General features: G+C 43.6%; 2 protein-coding genes and 1 long non-coding RNA gene across 9 annotated transcripts in view; 1 reads left to right on the forward strand and 2 right to left on the reverse strand.

Moving 5' to 3' along the window:
* The window catches only part of GPCPD1 (glycerophosphocholine phosphodiesterase 1), a 56,788-nt gene extending 49,695 nt beyond the window's left edge, over window positions 1–7,093 (forward strand). For 5 of the 7 annotated variants that reach the window (XM_083730313.1, XM_083730311.1, XM_083730315.1 and 2 more), the window contains 3 exons: window positions 1,723–1,858; window positions 2,076–2,236; window positions 5,453–7,093. In XM_083730313.1, the coding sequence (XP_083586439.1) occupies window positions 1,723–1,858; window positions 2,076–2,236; window positions 5,453–5,642 (487 nt within the window). In that variant the 3' untranslated portion in view covers window positions 5,643–7,093. Of the gene's footprint in view, window positions 1–1,722; window positions 1,859–2,075; window positions 2,237–4,858; window positions 4,897–5,452 lie in introns of all 7 variants that reach the window. The other 2 variants (XM_083730317.1, XM_083730316.1) reach the window with 1 other exon arrangement.
* The window catches only part of LOC310840801, a 33,457-nt gene continuing 23,200 nt past the window's right edge, over window positions 7,001–17,257 (reverse strand). The window contains exon 2 of the long non-coding RNA XR_014562150.1: window positions 7,001–7,958. This is a non-coding gene — a long non-coding RNA (uncharacterized lncRNA). The remainder of the gene's footprint in view (window positions 7,959–17,257) is intronic.
* LOC310840640 (uncharacterized protein) lies at window positions 10,750–17,231 on the reverse strand. The gene is made up of 3 exons (XM_083730898.1): window positions 16,908–17,231; window positions 12,499–12,860; window positions 10,750–10,895 (listed from the first exon to the last, which is right to left on the reverse strand). The coding sequence occupies exons 1-3, from the start codon at window positions 16,964–16,966 to the stop codon at window positions 10,768–10,770; spliced, it is 549 nt and encodes a 182-aa protein (XP_083587024.1). The 5' UTR covers window positions 16,967–17,231; the 3' UTR covers window positions 10,750–10,767.

A 17,257-nucleotide genomic window follows, 5' to 3' on the forward strand; every position in this document is an offset into this window, starting at 1 on the left:
TCCTCACACATCTCAACAACTTACACCCCAAAATACAATTCACTATGGAAATAGAAGCCAACAACCAACTTCCCTTCCTTGACGTCCTAATCTACCAGAAAAAAACACACACCAACCGCTACTTACATGCACAATCACACCACCACCCTGCACAAATAAACTCCGTAGCCAAGACTCTCATCTCCAGAACCAAACGCCTGGCTGACAAAGACCACTTGACAACTGAGTTACAGAATCTCTCAAATGTGTTAATTGCCAATGGATACCAGCAAAACAGGATTACGAAGCTAATCCAAAAGGAAACACCCCCCAAAAACCAAGACACAGAAGAAAACAATGGCATGGCCCTCCTTCCTTATATCAAGGGCACTACAGATAAAATTAGCAAAATCCTCCATAAACACAATATCAAAACAGCCTTTTGCACCAACCAAAAAATAGCCAATATCCTCAGAAACCCCAAGGATAAAATCCAGTTGGAAAACCAAGGGATCTATGAAATACCCTGCAAAGTCTGCCCAGCCACGTACATTGGACAAACAAACAGACGAATAAATGCACGTATCGCAGAACACAAGAATGCCGTCAAAAAAGAAGAAAAAACTTCCTCTCTTTTCCAACACATGAAAGAAACAGGACACGAAATTAATTTTGCAGATTCCAAATTGCTCTTTAACACGGAACATCACCACAAGAGAATAATCATGGAAGCCATCGAGATAGAGAAACACCCTCACAACATGAACAAGCGTGACGACACATCCCGCTTGCCAGACATCTGGAAATTAGCCCTCTCCACAAAAACTGACACCAGATCCAGAGGCACACAGAACGCCAACACCAATCAACCACACCAGACCCAAACCCAGACCCTCTCCACAGATGAATTACTGACACCATCCAGTAGCCAATCCATGGTGGCACCTCCGGATGCTGCACCCCCCTGCAATCCCTACACAGATCTGGCTGACACAAGCCACAAAACCACAGCTCGCCCCTATACACGAAGCCAAGCCAAAGCACAACTAAGTGCAATACAGCCATCTTCTCAGGAAAACTCTTCACAAAGTTCAAGAGGTCAAGACACAAAGACTTTAGCAACTAATCCACACCTAATGACCCACCTAAGTGGTACTCAGGATATCACTCAAGAAATCACTCAAGGTATCTCTCAAGTAATTAAGGAACAAAAGAAGAAAAGGCACACTAGCCTGGGAACTTCCTCTCTGCCCAGAACATTGGAGGCTAGACACCACACCCCCTCTACAGTATTTATAGGAACTCAAACATTGAGATCCCGCTCTGTTCCAGTAACAAGAAGCCGAAAGCACCAGCCTGAAGATGACGAGTGAGACCTCGTCGAAACGTCGCCTAGACACCCCAACTTTTACACGGGAAGACACCCGAGGACACCAAAACCTGCATTCCTGTACCCGTGAAAATCTACGAAAGCGAATATATATATATATATATATATATATATATATATATATACACGAAAGCATATATATATATATATATATATATATATATATACTCTATTTAAACTCTGTAACCATTTTCATATTGCATATTTAAAGTTCTACTTAAGAATGCACAGTTATTAAAAAAGTTGGCTTTATATTTTGCAAGTAAATTAGTTATAGTTTATGGGTGATTCCTGGTCTGATTCAGGGATTTTTCCTGTCCAACTTGTAACTTAGTTCAAACTTTTTTTTACAGGGTCAGACACAAACAAAATAAATATCCCATATTGTTTCTAACTCAAGGAAAATGTGATACTTACCCAGAACTTATGGATCTCAGGAGCCGCACAACGGCTATTGCCACAAGTTTTGCGCAGTTTGAAAATCTGCTGGTAGGTCATAAAGCATCTGGACAATTATAGGCGGCAACTACTTTTGAAATGAGGATTGTGCTTTAGCTATAATTGTCTTTTCTACAAATACCAAGACCTCAATGTATTTTAACATAGTTGTATAGTACTCAGCATGCCTAACGACATGAAAGATTAATCCTTGCACTGCTAACATCTCAGCTATATATGGGTAATATTTCATTTTTTTCTTTTTCAGGGGATTAATGCACACACAGAGGAGTTGCTACTCAGTCCATCTTTTGTTGCTGAAGCCAGGTCTAAAGGTTTAGTTGTCTTCTGCTGGGGCGACAAAACAAATGAGCTAGAAAACAGGAAGAAATTGAGGGAATATGGAGTTCATGGTCTGGTATATGACAGGTATCACAGTATTTTAACTATTGAATATGATCAGCAATGTGTTTATAGCTGTATTCCGATGGCTGCTAAGATAGCAGATGAATCTTGGAATCAAGGGCTTCTAAAACCTTGTCTCAAATAGGCAAACACGTTTGCATACCTGACCCTCTTTGTACCATTTTAATGGTAGTAGTAGTTTCTATGTGATACACTCAAAGCTTGACCTAGAACAACATGCATGTTCAATGTACCTTGAATTCTTTTGGAAATAGAAAATAAGCATCAGTATACAAGATACACCTTTTTAAATATTGATATCACTTTAGTGATACACATCTTGAATGCAAAGTTTGTTAAGTGGATTACACCACCTTTTCCCTGTTGGCTGTAATTTAAACAGCTTGTAATAATAATAATAATAATTTATTATTTATACCCCGCCCATCTGGCTGGGTTTCCCCAGCCACTCTGGGTGGCTGCCAACAGAACACTAAAATACAATAACCTATTAAACAATAAAAGCTCCATTAAAAGGGCTACCTTCAGATGTCTTCTAAAAGTCTGGTAGTTGTTTTTCTCTTTGACATCTGGTGGGAGGGCGTTCCACAGGGCGGGCGCCACTACCGAGAAGGCCCTCTGCCTGGTTCTATGTAACTTGGCATTTCGCAGCGAGGGAACCGCCAGAAGGCCCTCGGCACTGGACTTCAGTGTCTGGGCAGAATGATGGGGGTGGAGACGCTCCTTCAGGTATCCTGGACCGAGGCCGTTTAGGGCTTTAAAGGTCAGCACCAACACTTGGAATTGTGCTTGGAAATGTGCTGGGAGCCAGTGTAGGTCTTTCAAGACCGGTGTTATATGGTCTCGTCTCGTCTCTTTTCTGCTTAATTTGCATTTTCCAATAACTCCTCATGTCCTCCTTTGGTTTTGTTATGGATTGCCTCTTACAAATAACATGTACAAACACCTGTATGTAGATCAGCATTAAATTGCTCAGGTAGCTAGGCAATGTAATATCTTTCATGAGGGGAGCACATCTGCTGCTTCTGTGGGCTCCCAGGTACTGTACTGATATAAAAAATGTAAAACCAGCATGGGAGAGAAATTCCTTAGTCTTTACTATCCTTTAGTCATCAGCACAAGTCGAATAATATGCAGCATGTCCCAAAGAGAAACAGGAACAGTTGTTGATATTCTGCAATCTGACACCTTTTAGCACAAAATATTTTATTTTTACTCTAAATCAACCTTTCCCCTGCTAGATGGCATCCTTAGAGACTGCTATGCTGAAGCTCTTCAGCTGCTGTGTGGGTGGGGAGTGGATTCTAAGTTCTCATGACCCCTCCTTTAAGCACAGCTGAGTGGTTGAGAACTTTAAATTAACTTCCCTAAAGCCCAGACACCACCAGAATCTTACAAGACTACATGAACTATTCTTGGAACTCAAGTGACGGTTTGTCCATGCTGCTTTTAGAAAACAGGAAATCAAATTATTGGCAGTGAATGCTTCCAGTTGAACCCTTTTTTCATTCTTCATGGCTTTCATATTTATCCCTTTCTATTTTGTATCGTGAAAATGTGACAGTGTGGTCTAGTGTATCAGATCAGTCAGTGGCGTAGCGCGGGGGGTGCAGGGGGGGTCGGCCACACCGGGCGCAACATCTGGGGGCTAGGGTTAGGGGGCGCAAATCCATGGGTTAGGGGGCGCAAATTACTTGCCTTGCCCTGGGTGCTGACAACCCACGCTACGCCACTGAGATCAGTTTTGAGGCTTGGAACATAAACATTATTTTCACATCAAGGAATTTTTGTTTCTGGTTTCTAATTTCTGGTTTCTAATTTAATTCCCTGGATATTTCGCAGAGCATTACTAATCATTCTGTTAACATGGCTGCACAACAGAAAAGTGTCTGGACATTCCTGTTTATCTTGTGAAGGGTGGTTTCAAAGAACTGTGGTTTGAGAACAGAGGGATTGGGTTATTCATTAAATAATGCCCCCAGATTAGGTGAGGGAATGCAATAGCTACTAAAACTTTGGGATAGATGGCTGCTCCAAACTATATTTTAGATGTAAAGCTAACTTGAAAATAAAAACTGAATACTGTTTTACGGCTGCTCATGTAAATGGCTTCAGAAATTTGGTCACCTAGAGCGTGCCTTATGGGTAGAGACTGAACAATATTTTTCAGGAAACCCTAGATACAATAGCAAGGGACTTAATTTGTATTCAACTTAAGGCTATTTGGCACATTTCAAGATTTTATTTCTTGCTTCTTTATATGGTCAAACAATCATGAGTTCATCAAGCTTGGAATCTGTAGGTGGAAGTGCCTGTTTTCAGAACCAGCACCGGAAGCCATGGAGGTGGGTGGGGAGGAGTTAATTCAGCTTCCTTTCTGCACCTGCCAATCATTGTCCACAGAGTTCTGGCCTTTGAGGCCTTTAATGGAAGGTTAGAGTTATCGGTCATGTTCCAAATGTCTGATGGGACTCTGAATCAGACATTGGATCTACTACCTATGCAAATCCCCCAGGCAACTGTCTCCCAGAGACGAGCAAAAATTCTAGGTGTGCTGTATTCAAGAGTAGACCCTCTAAATAGGAGAGTGACTCGTCCCTGACACCTGGATTCCTTTTCCTCTAGACACTCACCAGATCCTCAACTTACAAATGATGTGACAGGTTTGTACTTGCTGACCAGAATGCTTTTTTTTTTAAATAGAAAAGTGCATAACTCCACAATGCTTTCTCCTTACTTTAAAAACAAAAGTTGGAACGCTCTTATTCAGTAGCAGCGTACGCACTATGTTCTCTGCAGACTTTTCATTCATTTAAAGGTTGAAATTGTTGTATGGCATGGCATGCAAATAGTAAGCAATGCCTGTATCTTGCGCCAATGCATGCATCAGAAATATTGGGTGGATTTATAACATGGTGATTTCTAACACCCAGGAAAGCCACTCCATAACTTTGCTAGCAGGGTTGCCTCGAAGCTTTCACTTGGTGACATGCTGGGTGCTGAGCACCCTACTTCTAGAACTATCACTGGGTGAAATATTTGAGCACACAGGGATAAAAAACCAAATTTCATCGAAGTCTTAAAACATTGGTATAAAAATTTTGGGGTGAAGACTTTAGTTGTGCTGGGACATATCTGCTCTTGTGTATATAAGACCTTGAGTGTGCCTTTGGTATAGGTGGGCTTTGCATTCATTCCTTTCTCGTATGTTTGCCTTAGGATTTATGACTGGATGCCTGAACAACCAAATATATTCCAGACCGAGCAGCTAGAGCGGTTGAAGCAGGAGGTACCAGAGCTCAAAAGTTGCCTCTGTCCCACCGTGAGCCACTTTAGTTCTCTAGGTCTATGTAAGTGTAGTAATAGCACCATACAAGCAAGGATGTCTGAAAGTTCAAGCAGTTTTTAGCAGACTCCGTGCACAGAGGAATGCTGTTTGGTATGTTCACCCAATTCTTTCCACTGAGCAAAGCTAGCAATGCCTCACTGTTCTTGAATCCAAACGAAGCAATAACACATGGTCCACTGTAGAATATGAAAAGTCGTTGCTCGATTGTCAAAGCCATTGCTAGAATGCTTGGTCAGTGTAATTACTGGTTTACTCTACTCCTGTGTTTTGAACTGACCAGTTTAATGTGGAATCTGTGTACTGTAGCATACACACCTGGTTTCTGAGCAACCTGAAATGCAATAGTTGCCTAAGTCGCTAGGATCTCAGCTGCCAAATATCATTGTTCAATTGATTTGACTCCAATACCAGTGGAGAAGACTGTACTGTATAAGATAATATTTGGCCTGGGGGGAAAGGTACCTCAGGTGCGTGCATTTGCACCGATGCACGCATTTATTCAGACAGGTGTGCCATCACATTGTAAAACTGCAATTGTAGCTTCATTCCCCGCTCCACCCCCACCCCACCCCCCATTGCCTTCAGGTTGCTGCGGTTTTGTCTTTTTATTTTGCCTGATACAATGATGAATGGCATAGCCTCTGCCTAGCAACCCTCAGGTGAATGGTACCCCTCCTTCACTGTTTTTGTATCTAAATTTTGCTGACGCACAGAATGTTGTCAATCACTATAAGCCAAATTGCCAGTGTCTGACTATAGGTTTAAAATATATATATATCATTGTACGTAAATGTTAAAGGCACAGATGCACAATGCAAAAGCCAGTAAGTACTGCTCTAGATGTTTGCAGCGGTCCTTGCACTCTTGTGGTGCTATATGATGCAAGGGGTAGTAAGGGCTGAATAAAAATGCTCAAATCTTTGCTCTTGCAAAACCACAATCCCTTTATATGTAGATAGCTAAATGAGGTTTGTATCATCTTTTTTTCCTGGCCACTAGCAGCTGTGTTAAAAAAGAAAAGAAAAGAATGTTAGATTTGATTTTCAGAATGTAATAGGGTTGTAGTCTTTAACCTCTTGCTAATGTACTGTGTATAACTTATTCAGAAATTATGATATAGAGTATTTCGCCAAGTATGTATGTTTGCATGTACTTAAAACCCATACCTCTCTACAATACCAGGTAATTGAAGCTCAAGTATCTGTAACTTTTTACTGAAGTGTTCAAGTGCATAATAAAAATGGGGGGGAAATCCTTCTATGGCAAATCAACAATTGAAAACAATAGCTTGTATAATATGAATCTTGTCACTGCTGTACAAAGCTGACTATATAAAAGTTCAATAAATGCAAGTATATGTACATGGTTTTTGGTCTGTACTACTGAGTTGTTTGGTGGACGTAGTTTGTCTTGATTGCTTTGTATTGAACTTGCTTTTGTTGAAGAGCAGCCTTCAGGTCTCTGGGAATGATCTTATTTTAAAATAAAATGCATTTTATATCTAAATATAATCTAGCTCTGCATTTGATTTATTTGTAGAGGTTTGAGCCATGTGTGCAATACTTAACTATGACCTAACTATGAATTTGGTTCTTGATCATCCAACTTTTTTAAGTGGTCTAGACCCCATGCTCTGTATGTCTGCGGGGTGAATTTTAACATGAATTCTCAGACTGCTTATGGCATCCATATTTTTTCTGAGCTTTGACCCTTTTGCTTTGTAATAGTCATGCTTCCATTCTGTATGGTGAAATCGCTAGGATTATAATGTTCATGGAGTGACAAAATACCTGCATACACTTTGCCAGGTGGCTCTCTGCTCTGCTCCCAGTAGTATCATTGCTCCCATAGTCTTATCTAGATTCCTGCATGCCTCTGACCAACCAGAATGAAGAAAAGGCAGAACATGTGTGGTATCTGCTTCTGAGCAGTTGCAGAAAAAGAGCGAGTGGAGTCACAAAGCTGAGGGGAAAACGCATTGAAGTGAGCTGCTCCTGCACCTCTCTATTTTCCCTATCTTCATGCTGGTAGCACGAACCAACAAGATGTTTAAGAGAGGCTTTCTCTTGTTAGCCTTCCTACCTCTCTTCCTCCAACACTTCCTCCAACACTGCCACCGTCCAGCAGTTCTTTCCTCAAACTCCAGTACAGTGGTACCTCAGGTTACATACGCTTCAGGTTACATACGCTTCAGGTTGCAGACTCCGCTAACCCAGAAATATTACCTCGGGTTAAGAACTTTGCTTCAGGATGAGAACAGGAATCGTGCTCCGGTGGCGTGACAGCAGCAGGAGGCCCTATTAGCTAAAGTGGTGCTTCAGGTTAAGAACAGTTTCAGGTTAAGTACAGACCTCTGGAATGAATTAAGTACTTAACCTGAGGTACCACTGTATTTCTTTTACTCCTTGCTCTGGAAACTTTTCCTCAAGACCTACATTCCTAGAACTCTTCCTCAACCTCCAGACAAGATATTCTGGAAGAAGACAGTTTGCAGACAACCTCGCCTCTCTTGCTCCAAACTTAACTTGCTAAACGATCCGTTCCTTGAAAGACCAGTTGCCTGACATTTGGGTTTCCAGCACTGTGTAGCTCCTTAATCCATCTGTTGAAGAATTGCACTTTCCAAACACTGAAGGCAAACTGACATTTTGCCTGCATACCAGAGAGTGAAGCAGAACAAACACGTGAGGTGGGGGGAAACCACCTTTGCTTAAGAAATGGGGTGGTGGGATATGTTTAGAGTGTATTCATTTGCAGATTAAGCAGTTTAGGGTGAGCTATGAGACATTCTTTACTGACTGGCACCCTCAAGAGCTTTGTTTTCATATGCTGGAGTCAGCACTGCCCTTGGCTGCACCCTTGAATACTCATGGTATAAGTTAGGGAACAGAACAAAGAGTTCAAGGCAGTTTCACTCAGAGAATTTCAAAAGCATCACAATAAACTTTGGCCAGCTTTATTCAGGGGAGGTTAATGGACATTTCTTAGTCCTGCTTCATAGATGTGAGTGAGAAGATGGTATTCGAAGAGTCTCAAAATGCATACACATCTACCTGCACTTTATGATTAGCTACTGGGCTAAGTTCAAGGAGCTAGTAGTGGGGTACAAAGGACTGTACAGCTTGGGACTGGGATATGTGAAAGATCATCTCATCCCCTGTGTGCCCAACCGATCACTGCACTCAGCAAGGAGATGGCATCCTTCAGGAGGTACATTCTGCACAATTCCAGAACTGGATCTTCCTGGAATTCCCTTTAGATATCTGACAAGCGCCATCTCTACCATCTTTGCAGTGCTTTTTGAATATCTCTCTCTCAACAAGCTGTCCAAGTAGAGATATTTATCCTAGGTATCTGTGTGTGACAGCTGGAGGCTACACCTTAGTTCTCTTCTCACATTTACTAAATAAAGAGCTACCATTGCAGTTCTTTAAGCCATGGTTAGGGTACCTGTATCCCTCCAGGTGTTCAAATCCCAACTCCCAATAGCTCCCAGCCATTATGGGCAACCATCAGGCATGATGGGACCTGTTGTCTAGAAACAACTTGTGGACCACAGAGTCCTTACCCCTGATTTGAGCAAGCACAGGAAGACTCAAGTCTGCTCTTAAGACTGATGGATGAAAAGCAGCAGAGGTGTTAGAGTGACAAAGATGTTTCCAACCCAAGGCTGAGCTTTGTAGCAAACATTTAAAGCCTGTGACCCTCCAGATGTTGTTGGACTCCAGTTCACATCTGTCCCAGCCGACATAGACAATGGTATTTATTTGGCAGCTCCACCCTTCCACTGGAATCACACAGAATTTTAGGGGCTGAAATGCACTTTCAAAGCATCAACATTACAACAACTTTTGGATTCATAGCTACTTTACACAAGTAGCTGAAAGAGGAAACCTGAATAATACTGTATTGGCCTGAATATAAGCCACACCTTTAAAAAAAATTTTTTTTGGGGGGGGGAGAAAGACAATACTCAAATATAAGCTGCTCCCTTAAAATTCCGCAGACACTCACACCTGTTCCATATGTCTGTTTCAGCAGTGAAATCGTAAAAGCCAATCTTTGTAAGGTCGCCAATTTTAGCTGCACTTTAACTTTTCACTGTCAGAATTTGGAAAAAAAGTGAGGCTTATATTCAGGCCAATACGGTAATCCTTTTTGAAAGAGACCTTATCAAGCAGCAGAGCTATTGATCATTTTAGTTTTACTATCCTAACTTTCTGTAAACAAGCTTAGAGGCTGGGTTTTTTTTAATGATCAAACAGAATATAAATGTTGTTAAATCAATAAATATTTGTTATCTCCGCCCCAGTATTTATAGACCATGTTCACCATAAACGGTCTCAAAGTTGTTTACAAAACAACTCATCCATCAAGTAATATGGTGCGTAATAAAAACGAAAAATTGGCCTGATGAAACTTACTTGAAATGCCTGTAGGAATAGAAAGGCTTTCATCAACTGCAGGTGAAGACTCTGCAAAATCTGGAGAGTCACCAGCAACTCAGCCCCACTTCAAACAATGTGATCCAGTTGAAGCATTCCTTTGCAAGCAGGAAGTCAGGAAGACCTGCTGGTGCCATGACACACAGAACCTTCACATTATATAATTAGATTAAAGTGCTTAAAACGAGAACTCTGCCAATGTTTCTGGGGTGAAGTGGACTTGAACTTTTTGCCAGTAATAACTAAGAGGAAAATGATAGCACAGCAGTGTGCCGAAGAATAAACAAACAGCTTTCCTTTGGGTCACCGCCTGATCCACTTGACCCTCAACCCCAGTAACTAGCTTGTTAAGGGAGCAGGAATTTCTGCTTTGTGGGGGATAAACTACAGATCCCAGAATTACACCAGCTTCCGTTTAGTAACTGCGTTTCCAGGCCAAGAGATGCGGCAACACTGGCATGTTTGGGGGAATCACACCACTAAAAGAGAGGAGGAATGCCCATTTGCCATATTTTCATGATTTTTTCAAACATAGCCACGACACCCTTTCCATATTCCTGCTCTTTCCTGTCTCTCAGTTCAGCTTTCATCTGAAGGCTGCCTGCAGAATCTACGCATCTTCTGCAATTGGGAGGATAATTATGAGCCAACCTGGCCCCGTGCAGGGAGACCCCCTGGCCAGCAGTTCTGAAACAAGGACATCCATTATACTGACAAGTCTGTCGATGATCAAGGCACTTTTAATGGGCGACTGTTGATGCAGCTTTCTGGGATGACTCAATCAGATTTATGTTGGGCACCTTCCTGGGATGGTGGTTGAGAAAATGGAAACAAAAGGCTGGTGTGCCACTCTTCCTATCTTCTTCATCTAAAAGAAACAAGGACACAGCAATCTATTCTCTGAAAAAAGGATAATTTGTGGGAACATAATAGCTAACAGCATCTTAAAAAAGCAGAGACATCACCTTGCCAACAAAGGTCCGTATAGTAAAAGCTATGGTTTTCCCAGTAGTGATGTATGGAAGTGAAAGCTGGACCATAAAGAAGGCTGATCGCCAAAGAATTAATGCTTTTGAATTAGGGTGCTGGAGGAGATTTCTTGAGAGTCCCATGGACTGCAAGAAGATCAAACCTATCTATTCTTAAGGAAATCAGCCCTGAGTGCTCACTGGAAGGACAGATCCTGAAGCTGAGGCTCCAATACTTTGGCCACCTCATGAGAAGAGAAGACTCCCTGGAAAAGACCCTGATGCTGGGAAAGATGGAGGGCACAAGGAGAAGGGGACAACAGAGGACGAGATGGTTGGACAGTGTTCTCGAAGCTACCAGCACGAGTTTGACCAAACTGCGGGAGGCAGTGGAAGACAGAAGTGCCTGGCGTGCTCTGGTCCATGGGGTCACGAAGAGTCGGACACAACTAAATGACTAAACAACAACAAAATAGCTATAAAAAAGGGTTTAGAAAAGGACTAGATACTCCTAATTGAGATGCTCATTATTAGTCATGGCATGAGTACTATCCAATAGGCATCCTGTGCCATTATTATTATTATTATTAATATTATCATTATTATTATTATTATCATTATCATCATCATCATCACCACTATTACTACCTACGCCTTGTCCAGATGGGGGCTTGAGAGAGGTTTGGGAGGCTGTGTAGAAACCAGTCTACTGTACAAAGGCAAAACTGGCATTCATCGCTCCACCATATGCCCACAACTTCAAAAGGTTGTCCACAAATGAATGCAGGCCTTGGGATGAAAATGTTTCCCTCATAAAAGCAGGCTGTTGAGGAGTGCAGCTACACAGAATAACCTAGGTAAAGGGGCCCCTGACCATTAGGTCCAGTTGTGGCCGACTCTGGGGTTGCAGCGCTCATCTCGCTTTATTGGCCGAGGGAGCTGGCGTACAGCTTCTGGGTCATGCAGCCAGCAGGACTAAGCTGCTTCTGGCGAACCAGAGCAGCGCACGGAAACGCCATTTACCTTCCCGCCGGAGCGGTACCTATTTATCTACTTGCACTTTGACGTGCTTTTGAACTGCTAGGTTGGCAGGAGCAGGGACCGAGCAATGGGCGCTCACCCCATCGCGGGGATTCAAACCGCCGACCTTCTGATTGGCAAGTCCTAGGCTCTGTGGTTTAACCCACAGCGCCACCCTTGTCCCTACATAACAACCTACCTTCTCTCAAATGGGTGGCAAGGATGGTGATACAGCCAAATTTATTTTCCATGCTCTCTCGTTTGTAAGGAGAGCATCTCCTAGGCCACAGGTGACTTGGGGGTCCACCCTGAGCTGCCACTGGTGATTGCTGTGCCTCTCCCCGCCCCCAAGATATCTCTGTTCATCTTCCTACTGAAGTGATACAACCAGAAGCCATATCCTGCCTAGGCAGGCAGATCAGCGGCTGGATGGAACATACATTGTGACAAGCCATATATTTCAATCTCCTACTCCCCACTGACCTTTCAGTACCCTAGAATCTATCCTTTCCCCCATTAGGCCATTTCTGTGGGTCTTCTGTGTGCCGACGTCCTTCTGTCTCCTGTCATCAGATCTCTCAAGGTGCTCTCCTTCTGTTTCCCCTTTGCATGGGACGTCAGAAAGGTTCTCCATCACGGTCTGGTCCTCTCTCTGCCCCTGCTTAACATCCTGCAGAAGATCTCCATCGTCCTTGGTGATGTGCACCATTGCTACAATGGTGAAGGTGTTGCAGTGCCCAACGATGCTCTGCTTGTCTGATAAGAAATGGGAGAGATTATCCATCTTCAGTCTCTCCATGTTCTGAGATTCCTCTTCAGAAATTGCCAGCTCAAGGATGTCTCTCCTGGAAAAGCAAAAAAAAAAGGATCAAAGTTGGGAGGCATACGAAGCCATTTGAGTTAAGCTACTCTTCTTGAGAGGTATAATAATAATAATAATAATAATAATAATAATAATAATAATAATAATAATAATAATATTATTTATACCCCGCCCATCTGGCTGAGTTTCCCCAGCCACTCTGGGCAGCTCCCAATCAAATGTTAAAAACAGTACAGCATTAAATATTAAAAACTTCCCTGAACAGGGCTGCCTTCAGATGTCTTTTAAAGATAGGATAGCTGCTTATTTCCTTCACATCTGAAGGGAGGGCGTTCCACAGGGCAGGCACCACTACCGAGAAGGCCCTCTGTCTGGTTCCCTGTAACCTCACTTCTCACAATGAGGGAACCGCCAGAAGGCCCTCGGCGCTGGATCACAGTGTCCGGGCTAAACGATGGGGGTGGAGACGCTCCTTCAGATATACTGGATCGAGGCCGTTTAGGACTTTAAAGGTCAGCACCAACACTTTGAATTGTGCTTGGAAACGTACTGGGAGCCAATGCAGATCTCTCAGGACTGGTGTTATGTGGTCCCAGCGGCCACTCCCAGTCTAGCTGCCGCATTCTGGATTAAATGCAGGTTCCGGGTCACCTTCAAAGGTAGCCCCACGTAGAGCGCATGGCAGTAGTCCAAGCGGGAGATAACTAGAGCATGCACCACTCTAGCGAGACAGTCCACAGGCAGGTAGGGTCTGCCAATGAGGGAAGAAAAAGAAAGGATGAGTGGGGGTGGATCATGATTCTTGTTCTCTGTGTTTAGCTCTGTATATGTATGGATATTAATTAACATAAATCCCTACCCAACAGCAGCAATAGCAACAGTGGAACAGTCTCCCTTTGAAGGTTGTGGACTCTCCATCCTTGGAGGTTTTTAAGCAGAGGTTGGATGACCACCTCTCGTGGATGCTTTAGCTGAGATTCCTGCATTTCAGGGGGTTGGACTAGATGACCCTTGGTGTCCCTTCCAGCTGTACAATTCTGTGATTGATTCTATGATTCATGCCTTCTAAAGCACAAGTGGGCAACCTGCAGCCCAAATCCTGGTTTTTTGCACCCCCTGACACCTTTGAAGTTGCCCTGCTCTTCCATGCCATCAGAGACTGCTTCGAGATTCCAAGCAAAGATTTAGTTACACCACTTATAGATTTCAAAAGGTAGTCATAGAAGGGAAAGTGAAGTTGCTGAAGGGTGCATATAGTATTCTGCTAGAATGGGAAACAAAAGATGAGGATGTGAAATCGGTCATGATCAAATGGGCACAAGATATAGGACATAACATACAATTTGAAGATTGGGGAAAACTGTGGGAAATAGATTTAAAATTTACAGATTGTTCTCTTTTGAAAGAAAACTACATGAAAATGATGTATAGATGGTATATAACACCAGTACAGATAGCAAAAATGTATAAAACCGGGTCAAACATATGTTGGAAGTGTAAAGAAAAGGAAGGGACCTTTTAACATATGTGGTGGGACTGCAGAGAATTAAAAAAAAAAGGGAAATGATATATAATGAATTGAAGAAAATGTTTAAAATGACATTTGCAAAAAAACCAGAAGCATTTTTGTTAGGGATTGTAGGACAAGACCTGCCAAGGAAAATAAAGAATTTATTTATGTATGCTACAACAGCGGCAAGAGTCTTGATAGCACAAGGATGGAAGAATGAGGAAACCCCGACAAAAGAACAGTGGCAAGAGAAATTGATGAACTATGCAGGACTGGCGAAAGTGACATACAAATTGCAAGATAGGGACGACTGTGACTTCAAAAAAGAATGGGAACGTTTTACAAATTATTTAAGAAGATAACAAAATGATCTGGACTCCTTGGCAGGTTTTGAATAAGCATACACAAATTTATTGAGGGCTAATATAGTAAGGTGGCGCTGTGGGTTAAAGCCTCAGCGCCTAGGACTTGCCGATTGAAAGGTCGGCGGTTTGAATCCCTGCGGCGGGGTGCGCTCCCGCTGCTCGGTCCCAGCGCCTGCCAACCTAGCAGTTCGAAAGCACCTCCGGGTGCAAGTAGATAAATAGGGACCGCTTACCAGCGGGAAGGTAAACGGCATTTCCGTGTGCGGCTCTGGCTCGCCAGAGCAGCGATGTCACGCTGGCCACGTGACCCGGAAGTGTCTCCGGACAGCGCTGGCCCCTGGCCTCTTGAGTGAGATGGGCGCACAACCCCAGAGTCTGTCAAGACTGGCCCATACGGGCAGGGGTACCTTACCTTTACCTTTAATATAGTAAGGATGTATACAATTTTACAGTATGCAGAGAACAACATGAGTTGAGAAATCAGAGAGAGGAGCTGAAGGAAGTCTTGGGGGGGGGAGGGAGGGTTCGTTGGGAAGGTGGGGGGAAAGGGGGGAAAATAATGAAGATGATCTGTTTTGATAACTTGTTACGTTGAAATTGTTAATAAAAAAGTTATTAAAAAAGAAAGAAAGAAGCTCATACCTCAAATAAATAAATGAATAAAAAAAAGAGACTACTTCGAGATTCTCATTGTTTTGGGGTGGGGTTCTATCATGTGCAACAAATTCAGATCATGCAACTATAGTAGAACAGGAAGTCTTGCAAAACAAAAACCCCCCAAAAAAGTGAAAAGGAAGGTAGTAGGACAATCTAAAAAATCAAAATCAGAATGAATGCTCAATAATCAGGTCCTCTGGAAGTACCCAAAATGCCTTCCTCCCCGGTCATTTTATTCTTATTTTTCCTGGCTTTTAAAAGCCCCCGCCCCCCCGCCCGTTGCTGCCACTTTCTATGTCATTTCAGAACAATTGAAAATGGGGAGTATTGCATTTGATGCAAACACATTGTGTTTTAAAAACAAAGCCACAGAGTGTTTTTCCCAGTTGTATGGCTGAGGGGAAAATATTCCCTGCCTCACACAAACTGGCTGAGAACAAATTGGTAGTTCGTCAGCACCTCCAGACTGCCAGAAATATGAAGGAGTAATTCAGGCATATACCAGGAAATTTAGGTTTGCACAATTGTAGTGGATTAAAGCACTCTGTTGCCCTGTCGAAGACAGAAACAGCAGCTTTCTTTCTAACACCCCAAACCGCCCATATTAGAAGGCTTCCGTGATTTCCTAGCACACCGATGAGTTGGTCAAATGATTCTTTATCGAAACCCAGTAATGGATGGATGGACAACACATCTCACCTAGGTATCATATATTTAAAGTATATTTAAAACACATGACTCCCCCCTCCGAATCCTGGGAATTTTAGTTTGTTAAGGGTGCTGGGAACTGTAGCTCTGTGAAAGGTAAACTGCCATTCCCAAGATTCTTTGGGGAAAGCCACACCCTTTAAATGTAATTTGCATGCAGACCTCCCTCCACCTATGATGCCAATTTTTTCCCTTTAGTGTGACGGCCTGGGATTCGGACTCAGAGGCTGAACCTGAGGAATCCCAGCCTGCACAGGAGTCCCCGCCTCCAGAACCAGCTGAGCCGGGGCTGGGGCATGAGCCTGAAGGGTCCTCACCTGCGCTGGATCCTCAGGTGCAAGCACCAGTTGAGTCTGCTCTGGCTCCTGAGGTGATGGAGGACCCATTGCCTGCAGGTGCTCCACTCTCAGCCCTGTCAGGGGAAGCTGAGGTTGCCTCTGGGTCCGGTAACCCTCCAGCCTCTCCTGAGCTGCAGAGGCTCAGGGCAGAGAGGTGGAGGGAACTAAGTTCCCGCAGGAGGAGTGCTCACCTCCAGGCCTGGAGAGGCGAGTCACCAGAGGATCGGGGCCACCCTATGCCTCAGGGCAGGTAAAAGCCAGTCAGCCCCAGTCCCAGGTTGTGGGAGCAATGTTGTTGCTAGCCTGTTCCTGCCTGCACCCTGTCCTGCTCTTCTGCCAGAGATCCTGACCCCACCGGACTCCCCGCCTTGGACCCAACTACAGCTTTGATGGACAGCCTCCATACCGTACCATTGATCTTGGACTGGACTCGGACCTCGCCTCTGGGTTAGCCCTCGGAACCAGCAGAGTTGGTTTGATCCTGAACATACCTTTTATTTCTGTCAAAGCACTTGAAGAAATTCCAGCATGTTAGATTCTGTTTTGCCATCCTGTTGCTCTGCTCCCTGAAGGCTGTTGAAATGGTGGTGCCGTCTGCTTAAAGTTAAAATCCGCCCGCAACCGGAAGAGACTAGATTACAGCTCACTCATAACCAAGAGGCTGGAGAGGAGATCATATCCCCCATTGAATCCTCTGTCACGAGTTGGTGATCTCAGGGCCAAAAAGCACCTCAGAGCCATTGTGATGCTACTGTGACGCAAGAGACCTCTTGTCCAATCCTTGCCATGCTCTTCAAATGCTGTGTCCAGGAAATAACTTGGGCAGCGCCATCAATGCTCT

This window comes from Podarcis gaigeae (genome assembly GCF_964106915.1).
Source record: "Podarcis gaigeae genome assembly, chromosome: 3".
In the NCBI taxonomy this organism is placed as follows: domain Eukaryota; kingdom Metazoa; phylum Chordata; class Lepidosauria; order Squamata; family Lacertidae; genus Podarcis; species Podarcis gaigeae.